The sequence below is a fragment of the Amblyomma americanum genome, chromosome 11, assembly GCF_052857255.1.
Source record: "Amblyomma americanum isolate KBUSLIRL-KWMA chromosome 11, ASM5285725v1, whole genome shotgun sequence".
Lineage (NCBI taxonomy): Eukaryota > Metazoa > Arthropoda > Arachnida > Ixodida > Ixodidae > Amblyomma > Amblyomma americanum.
In genome coordinates, this window is record NC_135507.1 from 99,017,257 (window position 1) to 99,036,596 (window position 19,340).

At 46.5% G+C, this 19,340-nt stretch overlaps 1 protein-coding gene across 1 annotated transcript in view; it reads right to left on the reverse strand.

The window, feature by feature from the left end:
• The window catches only part of LOC144111290 (uncharacterized), an 82,465-nt gene that overhangs the window by 54,688 nt on the left and 8,437 nt on the right, over nucleotides 1–19,340 (reverse strand). The window contains 7 exon segments of the mRNA XM_077644534.1: nucleotides 1,300–1,465; nucleotides 4,639–4,879; nucleotides 6,172–6,367; nucleotides 7,826–7,972; nucleotides 9,583–9,831; nucleotides 11,083–11,243; nucleotides 14,261–14,302. Coding sequence (XP_077500660.1) covers nucleotides 1,300–1,465; nucleotides 4,639–4,879; nucleotides 6,172–6,367; nucleotides 7,826–7,972; nucleotides 9,583–9,831; nucleotides 11,083–11,243; nucleotides 14,261–14,302 — 1,202 coding nt within the window.

The following is a 19,340-nucleotide window of genomic DNA, read 5'->3' on the forward strand; positions in this document are numbered from 1 at the left end:
GGAGATCATGTACCCATTAAAAAACCGGCGGGTAGCCGGATGTTTTAGGGATCGAACCCAGCATCCCCCAAATGCGAAGTGAATGCTCTTCCACCGCAGGCGGTAGCCTTGTGGCAAAGCATTGTTTTATTGGTTTGCCAGAGGGAGCTGCTGGACAAGACCAGCTTTAGCAGTTACATATTTTAGTGATCCCTAAGAAGCTCTGGAATCAATTAAATGTTTCTGTTACTCCTAGTGCCGCCGCAGTTAGGATGTCTATTTAAACTTGCCACCTGAACGGAATGAGTATTTATGTGCTGAGAAAAAGATGAGGTTTTCATCTAGAATTCACCCGCCTGCAAAAAAGTATAGAAGCATGTCTAAGGTGCAATGTTTTCCCATTTCGAGAACCTCAGCTGGCAAATAGGCGCATTCATCACGTACCGTAGATATGCCAAAAATAACTTGGCGCCATTGTTTGCTTCTTACTGGTGCAGTGGAGCCCTCATAGCTTCCCTAACGATCAAGAGGTCCTTAAAGGTTATGAAAAGGCTTGGCCTTACATTTCAGAGATTTAGAGCTTCAGGGGTGGCAAACTGCTGCACTATGCAAGTGAGAAGCAAGCGTGAACTATCAGAGTGCCAGCAATCCGTATTGCATACATGGCGAAATTGCTTTTGAAAAGTAATTAAATTACATTGATACTTACTTTCCTAGAAATCTCGCATAATTAAATTACATTACAGATTACTGGTCTCAAAAAGTAATGATATTACGTTACAATTCCTTGCCTTAACTAATGAAAATTACTTTAAATTACTTCTTAGTTCCGACGCATTTTTCATAGTTCCTGCAAAATTTTTAGATTTTTTTTTGTCTGCACCGCCTCTGAGCTTGAAAGTGGAAGTCTAAAATTTTGCCCCTTTTTGAAGAAAAGTAGCCGTAGTCAACTGAACAGTCGCTTTGCTGACGTAGGCGAAGTCTTTCGTGCATCACTCCTCAATCAGAAGGGCATTGTTCCTTGCTAAGCTACAAACGCGCGGCCAAAGCATGGCAGGTACAAGGAAAAGCAGGCACTCATCACTGGGCAAAAGTAATCTTGGTAGTAATTAATTACTTTTGCCGTGAAATTTCTGCTCTGAAGTAGTTAATTACATTGCTAAATTACCAGCCCAGGAAAGTATTGAATTACACTACCAATTACCAAGAAAAGTAATTTCATTACAGTAATTTAATTACTGCCGTGTCTGCCGTATTGAAGAGCTTTTATTTCTTATCCGCTCTACAGGAAGCCGATCTATTTAATTGGCGAATACTCACCATAACGTACTCAACCATCTCAATGGTGGGCTTGGACACGAAAGCCAGGGACGTGAGCCAGATGTCGGCCTCCACGCCGTTAACTAGGCCCGACACAATGGAGTCGGTCATCATGCGGATAGCGGCGGGACTTCCGACGGCCGGCAGAGAGTCCACGAAGAACTTCCTATAAGGCATAGAAGAAAGTGGCGTTCAGTTGGCGTCGTTATCACACTGTGGGAGAAATTGCTACGACCTGGCATTTTCGCTGTTCTAAAACAAAGCCTATCAACATGAATAGGGTAGAGTAACATTTGTGCGGCAATTGAAACTCTTACTGCAACTCGGGACGCCAGTATGGCTTAATAACCTGCCGTTTCGGTTGTAATGACAGCATTCGGTGACTAATAAACCATCTCATTTCGGCGCAATGCAGCTGGTAATGCTTCTACGTAAGAATTGTTCTGTCGCAGAAGGATTAGTCCTGTAGCGACATGAGCAGCTGTGCGATACCGCAGGAAATTTCGCCGCTTTAACTGTTAATATTTAATGAAACGGGACCATTACGGTTTAGTTAATTTTGAGGACACTTTCTGTCATTTCCACACGCGTATTTCTTAAAGCAGAAGAAGCATCAACTTGGCGACTCTTTTGGCATAGCGAAAAAAAGGTAACCATGATAGCAAAAAACATCTCCCGAGTGAAGCGTTCTGTATGAAGAGTCCCATAATTTAAAGTTTTCCATGCGGATTATATGGAGACCATATGGAAGATACAGAGTCAAGATAGGCTATACGGATTATGCATATGGAAATACACGGACTCCATATGAGGCCCTACGGACCTTACAAAAATGACTGGAATTTATACCGCACGGAAGCCATACGAAATAGATATAAAAACATATAGACTTGTATACATTTTTCTACCCTATTGGACTCCGAATTTCTATAATTTCCATATCAGTGGCTATACAAGGTTATAGGCGGCCACGTAAATAAATTTCCTCGGGGCAGGAGCAAATAGCTTTAGAGCTAAAGGACCCATACGCTCACTAACAGCGACCGAAAATCTTGTGACCATACGTTCGCACTTTCTTTCGATCTTGTGCTGTTGCCTAGCAACCCGAGTTGTAAATGAGCGTCGCGCCAGCTGCGCGAGAGGTTGCTCGGGAAAAGCAACCGAGTTGCACAATCCCCACCGGTGGCTGTGATACAGCAACAGCCACCTGCCAGTGGAGTGGTGAATCGCTTAACCTCTTATCGCGCGTCTACTCGGCTTAACTACGTTAAACCTCTACCCATCCTTTTTCGGACTTACCAACAAATTTAACATTTAGTCGTACGAAGGGCCGTTTTTGCCGAAAGTATCGAATTGGTTTTTGGTGAAAGGAAATGGCGCAGTATCTGTCTCATATATCGCTGGACACCTGAACCGCGCCGTAAGGGAAGGGATAAAGGAGGGAGTGAAAGAAGAAAAGAAGAAAGAGGTGCCGTAGTGGAGGGCTCCGGAATAATTTCGACCACCTGGGGATCTTTAACGTGCACTGACATCGCACAGCACACGGGCGCCTTGTCGTTTTTCCTCAATAAAAACGCAGCCGCGGAATTGCTTTCGATGCGTGCAAGGGTGGAACCCTTACGGCTCCTACAAAGCCAAAAATTCTCGAAATGTAACCATAAGGGTTCTCCTTACCTTACAAGAGTTAGCGCTTAAAGGGCAACTGCACCACATTTTGGAAATTTCGAGATATTTAAAGATCCAAATCCATATAGGCTGTAGGTAAGGCATGCCAAGGGTTTCTGCGCTAGCATTTAATATAGTGACGTAATCGACGATTGAATTTTGGGCTTCTCCTCAAAGCATTGGAGGAGTGCTGGACGTTCAGTGTGACGTCACGGAAGGTATGACTTCAAATTTCCGCTGTAGTCAACCACACCCTGCCGACAGTTGTTGGATGCTGCTAAACAACGCACGGCGGGCTTTGCCTTTGGTGGCGTTGGTTTTCTTCCTTCAACTAAGCATTTATGAGTTAGAAACGTATCGATACCTTCGATGACGTCATCATGCCCCCCCCCCCCCCCGGGCCGTCGCGATTTTAATCGGCGATTACATCAGCATTTGAAATGCTAGCCCAAAAAAGGACTTGGTATGATTTACCTGCAAGTTTCGCACATTTACGCTCGTCGATTTCCAAAACATACGCAGTTGCCCTGTAAGAGACGTTGTAAGTGCTTCACTACACGCCTAAGAAGCAAACCGTGTTGCTCGGTTTCTTTAGGTCAAGATGGTATGATTTGCAGCGCGTATACATGTTCTCCTTCACAGATCGTCGTGCCTTGCATTGTATCCACAACCCACGACAGCCAGAACTCATGGCGCTGCAGTACAAATAAAGATAAATAAAAAAGAAAGCCAGAAAAGTTTACTTATTATAATTTACTACTGTCGTGGTGGCTCAGTGGTTTTAGCTGCTGGATGCTAAGCACAAGATCGCGAGATGGAAGGCGTCCGTCGCGGCCGCGCTCGGCTGGAGGCGAAGTACTGAAAGGCCCGTGTGCTACGCGATGTCAGCACATGTTAAATTACCCCCAGGTGGTACAATTCCATCCGGAGCCCTCAACTACGTCATCACTCATAGCCCTTGGGTCGCTTCGAGACGCTAAGCTCCACAATTTGCAATTTTTTCAAGCCCCACATACGACATACCAATGTCTCGAACTTTGCCCCTTCTTAGTGAACAGTGTGTTAGGATTTCGGTCTGGGATAGTTGGTCCACTGCTGCAAAAGACTAATCGAGCGCGAAGGAACGAGGCCACGAGAAAACACACAACACAGGACAGGACAAGCGCTGCCCAGTGTTCGTGTCCTGCAATTTCGGTCAAAAATTTTGAAAATTGAAAAATTGTAAGATTCTATTACAGTAATATTCAAGGCAATGGTCCATTCTTCCGATATGTACCAAAATTTTTCTTTTGAAGTGTTTCCTGCGATCGCACCGAACAGTTCAGACTCCCGTACAAAACCAATGGAAAATGTTTTGACGATAGGAAAAACGTTAATAAAAAATATTGAAGATTGCCGTCGGGAAATCTGCAGACATGTTTATCGTTATAGTGAAAGATTACATTATCTGAAAAAAAAAATAGCGCTCATAAACGGTTAGCCATTCAAAGATGCTTTTGCCCAGAATTGCTGGGTATGTGTGTGTTTTCCGTGTCTTCGTTCCTTCGCGCTGAATTAATCTGTAGTAATCTGCTAAACTGAATAAAAATTTAGCGCCACTCGCATAAAATGTCGAGCTTTATCTTATCGCCCCCCCCCCCCCCCCCCCGCCCCAAGTGCATATCCAGCACTCACTTAGCCTTAGGAGACATGCTTTCGGCCCGGCGGAGAATCATCTGCAGGTCACTGACGCTGAGCTTGCGCAGGCTGAACACGAGTTCCGTGAAGAGACCGGGGGACGAGGACTTGACCACGTCTCCCGCCGACTCGGCGACTGCGCGCAGGGCGTTCTCGGCGCGTTCCAGGGAGCTGGAGGAGTCCTCCACATCGTAGTCGTGGTCGAACAGCAGGTCGGTCTCACTTCCGGCACTGTAGGCTGCAGGAAAGCGTGGACAATGCGGCTGCAGACCGATTCACGGAAAGTCGGTGTCCGCAGGCAAGAATTCAGGTTAAAGAAAAAAACCCTGGACCAAACTGGGTGCCAACAGGAAATGGGGTGTTGAAATAGCCCAGAGGTTTGTGGCTAAGCGCGTGATTTAGATGTCAATGATCACAGAGCCGATAATCATCTGCCTACAAGTAGGCTGTCTCCAGTGCTTGCTACCATACATAGAAATTGAGAGCAGAGGGCCAGCAGCAGTTCGGTATCCGTTGCGTTCGAAATCTTTAAGCGGCGACACGCTGCCATGGTAGGAACCAAAGGTAAGAACAAAAATATAATAATATTCTGTTCATAATTACCGGATTAGGTGAAATTAGAATGTGCTGAGCTGGACAATTTTACTGGCTATAGCCTTCATTATTCATATCTTCGTAGACTACACTATCGTTTTTTAAAGCTTTGGCACAGGTATGATGCATTCACCTTGCTTGTCACTGTATAAAATTTTGAACTTGCTCGCCAGGTTCAAGCATGTGGCAGACAAATTGAAAAATGACGCATTATGAGAGCACTGACTGATTCCTTCATTTAGAAATCCACCGAGGGCTACGTAACGTTTCGCCTTGATTTTCTTTCAATGGGCTTTCAGATGTCACTGTATTAATGAGTTGGTATGTTTCAACATAAGGGTTGCCACATAACTCGACGGAATAGTGCTGACCAATTATGGCCTCATTGAGAAGTGGGGGAGCTTTACAGTGTGCCCTGAATCCAAAACTCGTGAGGTGCGATTGAAGTTCTTTCATGCAGTTTACCATCGTAATTTTGGTATTGTGAAGGCGAAATATGTACTTGAACCTCACTATGCCGCAGGCTACGTAGATCACAGGTTCGAGGTACGGCAGGTCACATGCAAAACAGATGTACGTTGACTGCTTTTTTTTTTCGCAGAAAAATCCGCGACTGCAGCAAATTGCCTTCAACCACTGCCTATATTATGTCTATTGATGTTTTCTATTCTGTGCTACCGTAACCAATTTGAATTTTTTCAGCGATGTGTACTTTTGTGACTGTTGTATTTTTTTCTGTTTTTATTCCATTTGTCCTTGATTTTATTTTGATTAGTTCTTTGGCTTACACTGTGTCATCTCTTGCCTTTTTGTATATAATCCCCTACAGTAATGCACGAAGGTATTTGGGGTAAATGAAAAAATAAATAAAATAGCGAAACAGCGAAACTGGAGCAGCACAGCAGCGCCGCTGCGGGCACACGGGGTCGAGCTCACCTGCACGCCTGCCCTGACCTCGCCGCTGGCTGCGCAGGTTGAGCGTCTGGGTGACGTCAGTGCGGGCTCCGTTCTCGTTCTTCGAGAAGGGGCGCACCACGTGCGACTCCTTGCACTCCACGCTGTCGACGAGGCCGTTCTGGAAGACCTGCTTGCACTCCTGGCTGCCCTTGACCACAGGCGCTGACCTCAGGTTCTGGCGGAAAGGGAGAGAACATACACATGCGTCGTCAGTAGGCGCCTTGGGCACACAACCCTCACGCCGACCGCATATCTGCCCTTCGATCCACTCCACATGCCCCCTTTTATGGAGGGATGTACTCACTGTGAGTTTCTTAGTCTTCAAGACGGCACACCCTATTACAAGATTATAGACCGCTTTCCATTTGCTTCTCGACTACGCTGTGGGCATCGTCTTGCATTGCCAACGTTGTTCCAAATCTGTTGAAGGTGAGATATGCAATCCTGCTTTCCCCTCTTAAAGTTAGGACTTCTTGGATGTTACAGGAGTCTTTCATCCCGGCTTCCAAGAAGGCCCCTTGGGCTTTAAACTTCTGACAAAGACTGTACCTCATTCTTCTGAAGCGTTGCAGCAGTGAGTGAACTTTTTAAAAAGTGGTAGAACAAGCAGCGATGGAAAATAACCTTTGACGCGGCACCGAACTTTATTTCGGTGCCGCGTCATTGTGGTCAACGTATCTGCGCATAACCACCATGCGTTGCTTGGACATGTGGATCAAAATTTTCGCTCGCCAGCCTCCGACCCTACGTCTTCATGCGCAACATACTGTGCACCGGAATTCCAGGTAGCGACACAGTGCAATCAAGCTATAAATGGGTCACTGAGCACGGCAGCGTTGGAAGCAAGGGGAACACTAATCTGTCATCTACCTTGTGCATATATTGCTTTCACATTCTCAGACGTAAACAGTCTTAGGTGTCTTGTAAGCAGACTTAAGTAACCGAATTTCGATTTTTTGCTTTGGTGCATCAGTCGTGAGAATACAGGGAGAATAAGGCCGTTAATATCCTTCAAAATGAAGCATGCATTCATTTGCATTCATAAATGCTAATTTTGGAGGCGTTTGTGCGATACATATTGCCACCTGGATAATATACTAAAAGAAGCAATTCCGTAAGGGTCATTATGCTGGTGGCGAACCCGGCTCCAGCATCTACACGATTCTTGGGAAGTTGGACTCTCGAGAACAAACTTCCTTAGTAGTGCATCGCAACGCAGATGATGAATTTCAGCAAGACTTCTTGTTGGGCTAGTTGGTAAGCCGTGACCTCAGAAGAACCAGCGCAAAAAGAACGGACAAGAATGAAGGAGGACGACGCGTACAGAGGCGTTGTGCGTCATTGTCCCTGACAGGAAACTGCATGTATAAACACGCTGTACTAGTTTCTTCTGAAATGAAGTTGAAAGTTCAACGCCTCTGTCCGTGTCGTCGTCCTTCTTCTTTCTGGTCTGTTGTCCTTTTTGCGCTGGTTCTTCTGAGAGCAGATGATGCATAACTCCAATTGTGCGGCTCGCATCATGCAAATAATTCACAACGTCACCCAGGCTATTGAATTGACTATTGCATTCGCTATTGAATTGAATCGCCATTTATCCGTGAAATGGTCGACAAGCAAGACAAGCTGCTCTTACTCCTTCGACTGCAGAAGCCTGGAGGGCGGTGACTGCGCTCTCGCGGTCCTTGCACTGCGAGAAGTCCTTGATCCTCCGCACGCCCGTCGAGGACCAGCCTTTCGGAAGCGTCTCGTAGACTGTCGGGCACCTACCAGCGATGTCCAGCTGCGAGGAGAAGTTATCTTGCTTAATCCTGTAATCGTGTCTACGGGGGACATTGGGCTAACATATCCGCGTATATGGCACTTGCAAATCATGCGCTAGAGTAAATACTACGACCAGGCTGCTTGCAGTCTTCTCACGGTGCTCAATCCATGCGCAAGTACCTTAGACAAATCGTCATCTAACCTGTAAAAGTTCCAAGGCATAAGTGGTTGAAAGTTATGTATTCTAGTTTTTGTTTTCAGCGCACGGTCTTGCGGGCTCTCACTTAAAGGCACCCAACGCGAAGCTGTATAGCGGTGGGAGGTGTCGCTGGCCAGCGGCAGCCTGGAAGACCAGGAGACGCTAGTCGCCATCGCCTTTAATGCATCGGCGGAAGCTGCTGGAGCCCTGGACTGAGGATCCCACCCAGAACCCAGAATGCGCTCCGGTTTCTTTTTACATAATAAATGTTTATTCTCTCTCTCTTTCGGGGTCTCCACGCTGGAGTCTTGTCTCATTGGTGCTTCGCCAGATCATTCATAACGAAACGTTGCTTTACTTTCGTCGAAACATGACAGATAATACACTCCGTATATGTTCTGAAGGTTCACTGATCGATATATTTATATGCTGAAATAATTGCAGGTAATTCAGACCCAATTTTACAACCACGGCGTTCTTGTTTTCGTAGTTGCTCACCTACAGAAAGCATCGCATTCGCAAATTGCTCAGAAAATCTCACTACATGGCAGCCGTTTTTCTATCTAGAGAATGTAGGAATCACAAATGTGTAACGATATGTAGCTTTGTTTGCCAAAAAATCAAGTGCACGCCGGCTACGGCCATGTGCCGACGAGGATTGCGCAGCATGTCCAATAGAAGATGTGAGAGCCAGTTTCGGTCGTATTCTTTCATAATATGCAATACAGACGGTTAGGAAATCCATCTCGTCGATGTCATGCATCCTAGCAGTCAGGAATATGGGAATTTCTGGTCTCCTTATCTAATAATTTCCCCTCTGGGGTTTCATCTGGAGTTCACTGTTCCCGCTTGATGTCTTGGAAAGTTCTTGTAAAGATTTGTTTCCAGTAAATGAAGCGAAGCCCGCAGCGGAATATTACCGACGCTGAACACTTTACTCTAAAAAAATACAGCATGTAATAAATTGATGTCTTCTGTTTTGTCGCTCATTTCGAGATTTCTGTTGCGGCTGTGTTTTAGACAGTGACGAGATGGCGAAAGAGAAAAACTCCCAGGCCCTCTCCCGGGAAAGGTGACACCAGTAGCTATATGTCACCCGATCTGGCATTTGTAAATGTGTCTAGTTCCGGGATGAACTGATTCATGTGCACACATGCACACGAGATTGTCTACTGTATTCGTTCGAGATGTCTCTCATGATGCATGTGGACAACATTAACTTAGGATTGAAGGCCAACGGGGCATTTTTCTGTTCCGACGCGCAGCGCCGAGCCTGATTATACAAAAAAGTCTTCTATACATACAAACATGTCCTCTATGGACCTGTCGCAGTGAAATGGAGCGGAATTTAACCGAACTGCACGAATATCTCAGCCCGGGATTCGGCACAAGCTTTTATGGAAGATGCCGCGGCGCTTGCCGGTACTCACCTCGTCCACGTCCTCGTTTGTCTCGAGTTCCTTCATGCTGTTCTGGAGCATGGAGAGGATGGCCTTCTTGACGTTGAGCGCCCTGGGCGTCTCGCCTTCCGCGGGGCACAAGTTGTCCACGCGGCCGTCCTGGTACGAGAAGCGAAGCGGGTACCGCTCTAGGGCCTCCCGCAGCTCGGCCTGGTTCGGCGATGGCCGCCGCTGGCCCGGCCGTGACGGGTCCTCCTCTTGCAGGCTGGTGCCTCGGATCTACGCCAGCAGTTGCCGGTCGCACAAGGCGTTAGATGCCGTTTTGCTCGGTTTTATGGCACAATGCAGTGCCCAAGACACAATGAAGGAGAACACGCGCAGTTACAGAGCGAAGGGCATGAGCGCATATGGATGTTAGGGTGTCTGCACCGGCCACCATTGTACGCTCATGGCTTTCGCTCCGAACTACGAAGAAATGAAAAGAATAAGACAAGAAAACATGCTGGCATGACCCCAAGCGACACCGCTCTCCGTCAAACCAAGAATAAATAAATAAATGAATAGAGATCAATGTTGTCAGATCCATGTCTCTCCAGCTACCCTCTTTATGACCCGCTTATCACGTCTTTCAACAATGTAAAGCTGCACATCGAACTGATAGCTGTCGACGCTGAAGGACTCAAACGGATTCTGGGATATCGGGTTTTAAATTGAAATCGGGATTTAAGACGCCACGTCCCATGTCGTTGGGAGGGACCGATTTATTAAGTTTCCTCCAACCGCGTCGTTAGGCCGTCCGCCTGAAATGGGCGTGCGGAAAGCAAGTAGAACGCGTCAATAAATGGCCGAATACGTCCGCGGACTCCTAACGGCTGCGCTTGAATTGACGCCACTGAGTTGAACGCCGCGAAAAGGTGCAGTTCCGGGAAGCAAGCATAGCAATATTCCTAGCTTCTGCTATGTCCGTTTCCGACTTGCGGGACGACTGCGGGTTTTTTATATTAGTGAAGCTTGGTTCCCTGAAATATCTTGGCTTCTCTTTCTAGTCAAGTTTTGAGTACATTGAACTTGCTTTCTATATGCCCGCTAGTTAAAGCTGAAGGAGGTACAAGTACCTCGGAACATTTAGTCGAGCAGGACATATGAAAGGGACAAACGTACTAACTGTCCCTTGTCACGCTTACGATGAAGCACTAAGAGATGTCAGCTGGTTAAGCTGCGCTGAAAAGAGCGGGGGGTGGAGTACGCCAACACGCGTGTACGAAAAAAGCGGCGCCTAAAGGCCGACCTACTACGGAAAGCTTTGTGTATTCAACGTCAAACTATTCGTTCCTTAAGAAACAACAGGCGCGAGAGGTGATTTAAAACAATGACGATAAAGCAAAATTTTTGTCGTTGTGACTGTTTTAACGTGACAGGGAGCCGCTTCTTTACAAATTACGTGAGGCCTTCGCCAATGAAAGTGTATTGTGCATGCCATATCGGTAGTAAATGCGCAAGAGACGCAGATAAGCCAGCAGCGACACCCACCTGAACTAAGAAATCGCATGATCCCAAGGGTTCAATTTCGACTTGACATGCTATATGGACGGCCACCTTCTGTGAGGTCGTTCCCTGCATTGACGTCTCAGTCGTAGATGCATAGTTGTAGAGGTACGACGTGCCCGGTTGGTAAGAAAACTTGCGGCTGTCTGCGGATGGAGAAGAATGAATGAAGACAAATGTAGACATGTCAGAGGTGACGTCTCAGTGAGGGTGACTTTCTTGTAGCTATGCAACGCTGACGGTGTTACACTGGCTGCCATCAGCTATGAACAATAGAAAGTAGCCTCCTTTTTCTTCGGACTTATGAAGCACATCCAGCAGCATAACAAAAACACGTGTAGCAACCTCAGTTAAGGCCACAGGGTAAGGTAAAATTAGAAAAAAATCGTTTTTTTTTCTTTTGGAATTTTAGAAGTTCAATTCTTTCTACACATGTTCCATGATCGCACTTTCCTCAGAAAGCCATATTTACGGCTGAAAAACGCTTTTTCCGAAACCAAGTAGTGAGCGGCCACGCCCCCCTTCAGGATTAACGTCAATTTTTTCAACCAAAAAGTCCACCACCTGATTTCAAAACTTGTCTAAAATCAGCTACATATAAAAAATTGTCTGGCAACTATTGTACAGCTCCTCTTTTTTAGCCAAGACAATCCTGAGACGCTTTGCACGTTTTTTCCACGTTTCTGCAACCTTCATGCAGCTGCGTCCGAGTGCTATCCCTTTCGATCAGTATTGTAAATTGTGCCGGTGTTGGTTGCTGCTGATAAGTTGAGATGCCCAGGGCAAAGAAGGCCTTCGTCAGGCGTGAATTTCACGGCAACCGCTACGCTCATCGTGAAAAAGCAAAAGGATGTCCACGACCGAATGAGATCCCGAACGCCGAACGCGCCAGCTCCTCGACATCGAAGCTTTCAAGATTTTCTCTGTGCTTCCAGGAAGAGGATGTGCTACAGAGCAGCAGCCAATATGCCTTAATGGACATGGACGGCATTTGTGCCGCAATTACACAGATTTGTGTGTGCAGAGAGTGCGGTAGAAGTGTTGAGCTCATCGAAATTGTGACAAAACGGGTAGGTGTTGCAAGCGTTTACCGTTTGAACTGTGAAGTGTGTAGTGCCGCACAACGATTTGAGACGTCGAAGAAAACTACTTCTGGCCTCTATGAAGCCAACCTCAGGTTAGTGTATGCCTTGAGGTCCATTGGTAAGGGAATGGCTGCAGGAAATATACTCTGTGCTATGCTAAACCTTCCTAAGCCGCCGACAACGTTTGCGAAATACAATCAAGAGCTTCTAGGTCACATCGAAGCTGCTGCTCAGGAGTCGATGAAAAGGGCAGCTGACGAAGCTGTGCAGCTGAATGAGGGGGATAAAGACATCGCAGTTGCTCTTGATGGAAGCTGGCAGAAGCGAGGCCATACTTCCAATAACGGCATAGTCTCTGCGACCAGTGTAGACTCTGGGAAAGTGCTGGATGTGGAGGTTTTGTCTAAACGTTGTCCAAAGTGCAGCATCAAGGGTACAAACAGTGACCCCCTTCATAGAGAGGTGTGCCAAAGCAACTACCAAGGCACCAGCGGTAGAATAGAAGTCGCAGGAGCACTGAAAATTTTCGGCAGGAGTGAGGAGCTTCACGGCGTTCGATACATCAAATACCTTGGGGATGGTGACAGCAAGGCTTTTATGGCTGTGAAGGCACAAATGCCATATGGTGATTCCGTTGAAATATCCAAGGTTGAGTGCATAGGGCACGTGCAAAAAAGGATGGGCACAAGGTTACGAAGGCTAAAAAAAGGAAACAAAGCAGGAAAACTCTCTGATGGAAAGAGCCTCTCGGGCCGAGGCCGACTGACTGATGCAGTAATAGACAAGCTCCAGACGTACTATGGTTTGGCCATCAGAATAAATGTAGGAAACCTGGATGAAATGCGAAAGGCCGTTTGGGCAACCTTCTTCCACTTATCGGCCACAGACGATGACCCATGCCATGGACTTTGCCCAAAGGGACCTGATACGTGGTGTGCCTTCAACAGAAGTCAGTCTGAGGGCAAGCCATTTTTCCACAAGGAGAGTTTGCCTGCATCTGTCTTGGAGGCTATCAAACCCATTTATAGAGAGCTATCGAAGGCTGAGCTCCTAGAGAAGTGCCTGCATGGGCGAACTCAAAATGCAAATGAGTCGTTCAACCATGTTGTTTGGGAACGCGCGCCAAAGAATGTGTTTGTTAGGCTTCGGACCCTACGGATGGCAACACTGGATGCTGTTCTTTCATTTAATGAGGGTAGCATCGCACGGGCCAACGTTTTGAAGGCGTGTGGATTGAACCCAGGGAGCAACACCATCAAGTGGCTGAGGGAAGCTGACCATAAGCGCATGTACTTTGCGGACCGAGCAACACGACAGCTTTCAAAAGAGGCCCGACAGTCAAAACGACAAGCCGAAAAGCGAAAAAATGACGGCGACAGTGACTACGAAGCAGGGGGCTATTAAACCAATTACTATGGAGGCGTTTCTGTGAATAAAAAATGGTTTTTCACATCTTTTTTCTCTTTACGCTCTATTATCTCAAAACAGTGTTTTTTCTTACAAAGGTACCATTATTTCCAATGCCTTTCAAGACAGACGGCTGATTTTTTTTGCAATCATCTTCATAAGTGTTGCCAACTACTGAACTAGAATTAAGCAATTTCACTGAGCAGTTATTCTGTTATGAATTTTGAAATGCGCAAAGAAAGGCCAGATTTGTGTACTACCGGAAAAAATTTTATTAAAAATCGAATTTTCAACACATTTCAAATATTCTAGTTCAGTAAAAAGAGCACAAAATTTGGCAAACAATGATATATGTATTATTAGGCTACTGTTATTAGTTAGTGAGAAACATGTACCTCAACATGGCCTAAAATGCATGGGAAGTATAGGGCTTACCCTGAGCCCTTAAGGCGACTGTGGTCACCAGCTAGGAGAATAACTTGTGGACATATTTCCGGTATTTTCTTCGACCGAAATCAAGTTTCCTCCAACTAAGGCACTTTTGTGGAAGCACTATACTTGTCAGCTGCAGCTGGGGGCTGCGCTTCTATGGATGCTGAAGCGCGTTTATATAAGCGTTTTACTCTTTTCCTCAAAACAGAGTATAAAAAAGTACAGAAGTGACATCTTACCAGTGCAATGCCTAGAACATGTTTTGCTACGGTCCACAGGTCCTGAAAACAGAGAAAAATAAAAAAGAAAAACAGATTATTGAAGAGCCTTTTTCTTGTTTTCAAATACATCGTAGTCTCCGGAAAATGTTCCACAGGAACAGCTTCATGGTAATATTTAACCCTTGCCTCAAGCTTTCGAAAACCTGCAGTGCAAACAATATCTTCCAGTTGCATGTCTGCGTGAGTTCATGCTGCCGCTTTAGGAGGTATAAGATATCGAAATACCAGATTATATGATGTCGTCTTCGTGACGCACAATCTACAGCATTTTAAGCTTGTCGTAGCCATCTAGTTTAACTAATAAGAATAATATCTTCTTTAGACTTTAAGCATCTAAGGTCAGGTTTACAATGCACCTAGAGTGTTGGGCTGTTGATCTGGAAGTAACGCCACAGTGCGACCGCATTTTCATGAAGACAAAATGGGACAGCGTTGTCCATGTACTGGACCCGCCGCGGTGGCTCAGTGGTTAGGGCGCTCGGCTACTGAGCCGGAGTTCCCGGGTTCGAACTCGGACGCGGTGGCCGCGTTTCTATAAAGGCGAAACGCAAAAGGCGCCGGTGTGCTGTGGGATGCCAGAACACGTTAAAGATCCTCAGATGGTCGAAGTTATTCCGGAGCCCTCCACTACGGCACCTCTCTCTTCCTTTTTCTTTCACTCCCTCCTTAAGAATAATAATAATTGGTTTTGGGGGGAAAGGAAATGGCGCAGTATCTGTCTCATATATCGTTGGACACCTGAACCGCGCCGTAAGGGAAGGGTAAAGGAGGGAGTCAAAGAAGAAAGGAAGAGAGAGGTGCTGTAGTGGAGGGCTCCGGAATAATTTCGACCACCTGGGGATCTTTAACGTGCACTGACATCGCACAGCACACGGGCGCCTTAGCGTTTTTCCTCCATAAAAACGCAGCCGACCGCGGCGGCTGCGTTTTTATGGAGGAAAAACGCTAAGGCGCCCGTGTGCTGTGCTCCTTTATCTTTTCTCTTACGGCGCGGTTCCGGTATCCGCCGAGATGTGAGACAGATACTGCGCCATTTCCTCTCCTCAAAAACCAATTTTCAATTTTTCAATTTTCAATTTGTCTGTGGGTTGACATTAAATGTACGCATTAAAGTATTTATGTTGGTTAAGCTTAACCGGAAGCTTTCCACTGTGGCATTACTTTCTGTGCGCCATATCGTTTTGAGCCTTTAAAAATAAAGGTGAACGAATCGATGAACATATCGATCGAGCGATGGCGTCAAAAGGAGCAGCGTATTTGGGGAGTGGCTACTTGTGCCGAGAACTGATGAGGTGCTCATACAACAGCAAGTACAGCTTTTTTTTTTTTAAAGAAGGTTATTGTCTGCATATGTTCACAAAGTGGTGGTTATACAGAATTAAGTGCCGAGAAGGCGATGTTCGAACCGACCTTGCGCAGTGGCACTTTGCAATTTTTCGAAGCTGTGGCAGCAGTTTGTATTGGCATATTTTGCACTAATTCACGCTGTCGAGAAAATACCGGCTGCTGGTGTTGATTCAAACGGGACGAGGAAAAGAGTACCGGCACTGCTGACGTTAAGATATCTCGATGCCATCGTGCGAAAAACCGAAGTTAAAAATACCAGTATTACAATTTTTTATTCTTCAGCCACATGGTTTGCATAAGTCATCAGAGTCATCTGGCTCTCATTACGGCAAGGGATATCACTTCAATGGATGCGCTGCACGTGAAAGATAACCTCAGCATCGCCATTCTTCTCTGTCGTCACTTTTTGAACGTTGTTATGGACATCGTCTTCGACCTGTAGCCGTTAGTGCTACATCAATACTCCTAAGGTCGCTGGCCGTGACAATAAGCGTTTCACTTCATTCCAAGTTCCTGGAGCGGAACCTAGAGTTTTTAATCTTAGAATAGCAAAACGAAGTCTGGTTTTGCTAGGTGAGAGCTTCTAGCTGTTATATAGAAATGGGAAGAAAAGAAATTCTCGCGCAGCGGCAACGTATGCCGTAAGAAATACAACGTTTCTAGGAGGGGTTGATATCTGCGCATCACTAGCTCATTGGTCAGGAACCTACATAGGCTGAACGTATTTGAAAGTTTATGACAGCTTGTAGCGTTGTGGAGCTGGCTGGACCCGCGTTCTAATGGTCAGTAACTACGAACCGCAATGCGACTATATGTCGAGCGTTTCATCTTCGGTGTGGGTGGCAGTTAATTAGCTGCACTATGATGGACCAACAAGCATTAAAAAACATTGCCTCGGCGCCAGAAATCCCAAAGCAGGCACTATATTCGGTGCATCGCTCGGACACTTATTCAGAGAGGGAGCTGTGACTCTAAAGGAGCCTCTTCGGCAACGATCTTAATTCCATATCGGGCGGTGGCCACTCCAGAGGCCGAGTTGTCAGCAATGTTTTGTGCCGAGTAGACGTCGGCCAAACACTCTTACATCTCGCTCCCCTAAACCTTCGGCCCTTGCACAGCGCTAGCTGGCGACGATAAGTGTTTGTTGACGACCAGCATCGGTCCTCCGCGTGTCTTTCGTCGCCCGCCTCTGGCCACGACCCCGCGCTGATCTTTGGCCTCCAAGATACCGGCCCCTCTGCGCCCTCAAGGCGTTCTTCAGTCAACGCTCTCTGGCTACAATCGCCACGTGCGGGTCCTTCTGAGTGCCCGCTCGTGCCTGCGGACTGCGCGCAAGGCGCATAAGAACAATAGTTGGCCGTAGAGTGCTACCCTCACGAAAATTTCTTTGGACGGTCTATGGACTGACCATAGACATCTCTCTATAAAGTTTATAGACTCTCTATAGACAAGCCCTAGTGAACAGTCGATAGGAAATGCAGATACTATAGACAGTCTATAGACCATCTATAGATTTATGGCCATACGCTCTTTGTAGACTTTTGTTGATATACAGTGTATAGACACTATACACTATGAATAAACAAAAAAAAATATCTATAGGAAGGCAACAGAGTATATAAGAAGTCTATAGACTGTTTGTAGACCATTTTTATAAGGATAGGCACCAGGGCCGCTGACAAACTTTGTCTACCACAATGGCCGAGTAATGATAACAAGAATAAGAGTATCCTTCCGGACCCTGCCTTGCTGCATTTTTAGAAGCGAAGTGGAATTGCATATAGCACCACGTAGGTGATATTTACAAGGTTTAAGCAACATGCCCGCCTTGTACACAGTCTGAAAAGTCTTCTAAGCGCACCAGTAAACACGGTTGGGCTAACCCTCTTCCAGCTTTTTCTTTGTGTGTGGTTTTCCAACTGGAATCGTCTGTTCTGGCATTCTGAGCTACAATGTGCTTGCTGCACTACACGGTTCGAAGTCGTTTCGTAAAGTTCAGAGCATGCTTCTTTTGGTTCTGCCTTTCTGTCTGGGCACACGCTGCAATCAAAGCCCCAAGAATGTGAATGCTATGCCTAATCGCCACGTGCCAGCAGCTTTTCGCGTTTTCCTGTCCATCAAGAGAAGCTATCTGCAATCATAGTGATAAGTACAATGCGAGAAGAAAAACTGTCGACGTGTGCTGCACTGTGCTGTAATAGTGCTTGTACGCAAAAATTTCTGTGCGTCTTGCGCTCTGCTCCTCTGTGCTCGCCAAGAAAAATCAGTGCCGCACGCTTTCATGGGAGAAAGAGATAATGACTTCACAAAAAGGCAAGCAACACTGATAGGCGGAACGCAGTAGTGGATAAGATTGGGTGCCACTCAAAGAAGAAAGATTAGGCGGCAGACGATCTGGCGGCGCACGCTTCTTGAGACAGCCGCAACCGTTCCCCGTGCAGCGAGCAGCTGATCACGTGACGATAGTCTCAGCGAATAGACGAAGTCCGGCAAGGCTTGTGTTTCGTTGTCGCTAAGGGCTAAACGCTACCTCGAGAGGAGAACAGTTGGTGCTGGTCACGAAAGTCTCGACTGTTTGGCCACATCTGCATTGCGTGCAATTTTGCACAAGATTTCCTGTCACCTAGCAGTAGTTCGCTGCTTGCATGTTGCTTCTTTGCTTGTTACTTGAAACAAAAATGAATACCGTAATTACTGCACCCAAGGCACAACTAACCAGTGATGAGCAGTCGGTATGCGCTGTGTCGTATAGGAATAGCAAACATCCGAATATGAAGCCCAGAAAAACTGATGTAATGCCTCAAGTTTACACGATTGCCAAGAAGTACCGCATAAACTGAACATCCCAATTACTACACGAGTTCGTAATGTTTTTTAGGCGCCAGAAATTTTCAATCGGCGTCAGAACTAGCAAGTATATAAGCGCAACAGGAATTTTGAAGTCATACAGTTGAATGTTCCAGGGCGTACGAAGCGCAGGCCGTCACTGTCAGCGTAATTTTTGCAGCAATTTGATCACATTTACAACGGAAAAAATTGGAGGAGAAACTTAAGCTCTCTCTTAAGGGCATGACGCGATAGCGTAATGGGTTAATTACCATATATGCAGGAGGTCATTCTCTACTTTACATTCATAGATTCCTGGGAGTTTTCATACCTCGCCTGGCGCAATGGTGCAGTGGTTATGCGATGCGCCACAGCCCTGCGATGGCAGGTGCTGCCAGCGGTGGGCCTTGTGGGGTTCAGGTTGCCCTTCCCGAGCGACTAATCGTTAATTCAACTTCAGCCTGCCACCGTGGCCAGGTTGTAATGACGCCACAAGGTTGCTAGACCTAGGTGGCCCACCTGCCTCCTAGGTTGCTGCCTGTGGACCACGTGCCAGAGCCATAGCCGTGATTTTTAGCTCACAACGGTAAAGCCGACATCGACAACGCCGACACCGGATTTTCTGGGGAACGGGGCCTTTAACCGTTCTCCAGAAAAGGTACAGCGCAAAAAGACAGGACTAAAGGAGCGGACAGACACAGCGCCTGTGTCTGTCCGCTCCTTTAGTCCTGTCTTTTTGCACTGTACCTTTTCCTGCGAAATGTACTGACTAGTCCAGACCAATACCCTTTTGCCTTTAACCTGATAGCGTTAAAATGCCGTTTGAACTACGCGTTGTTCGTGGGTGGCTGTCAACAGACGGCAC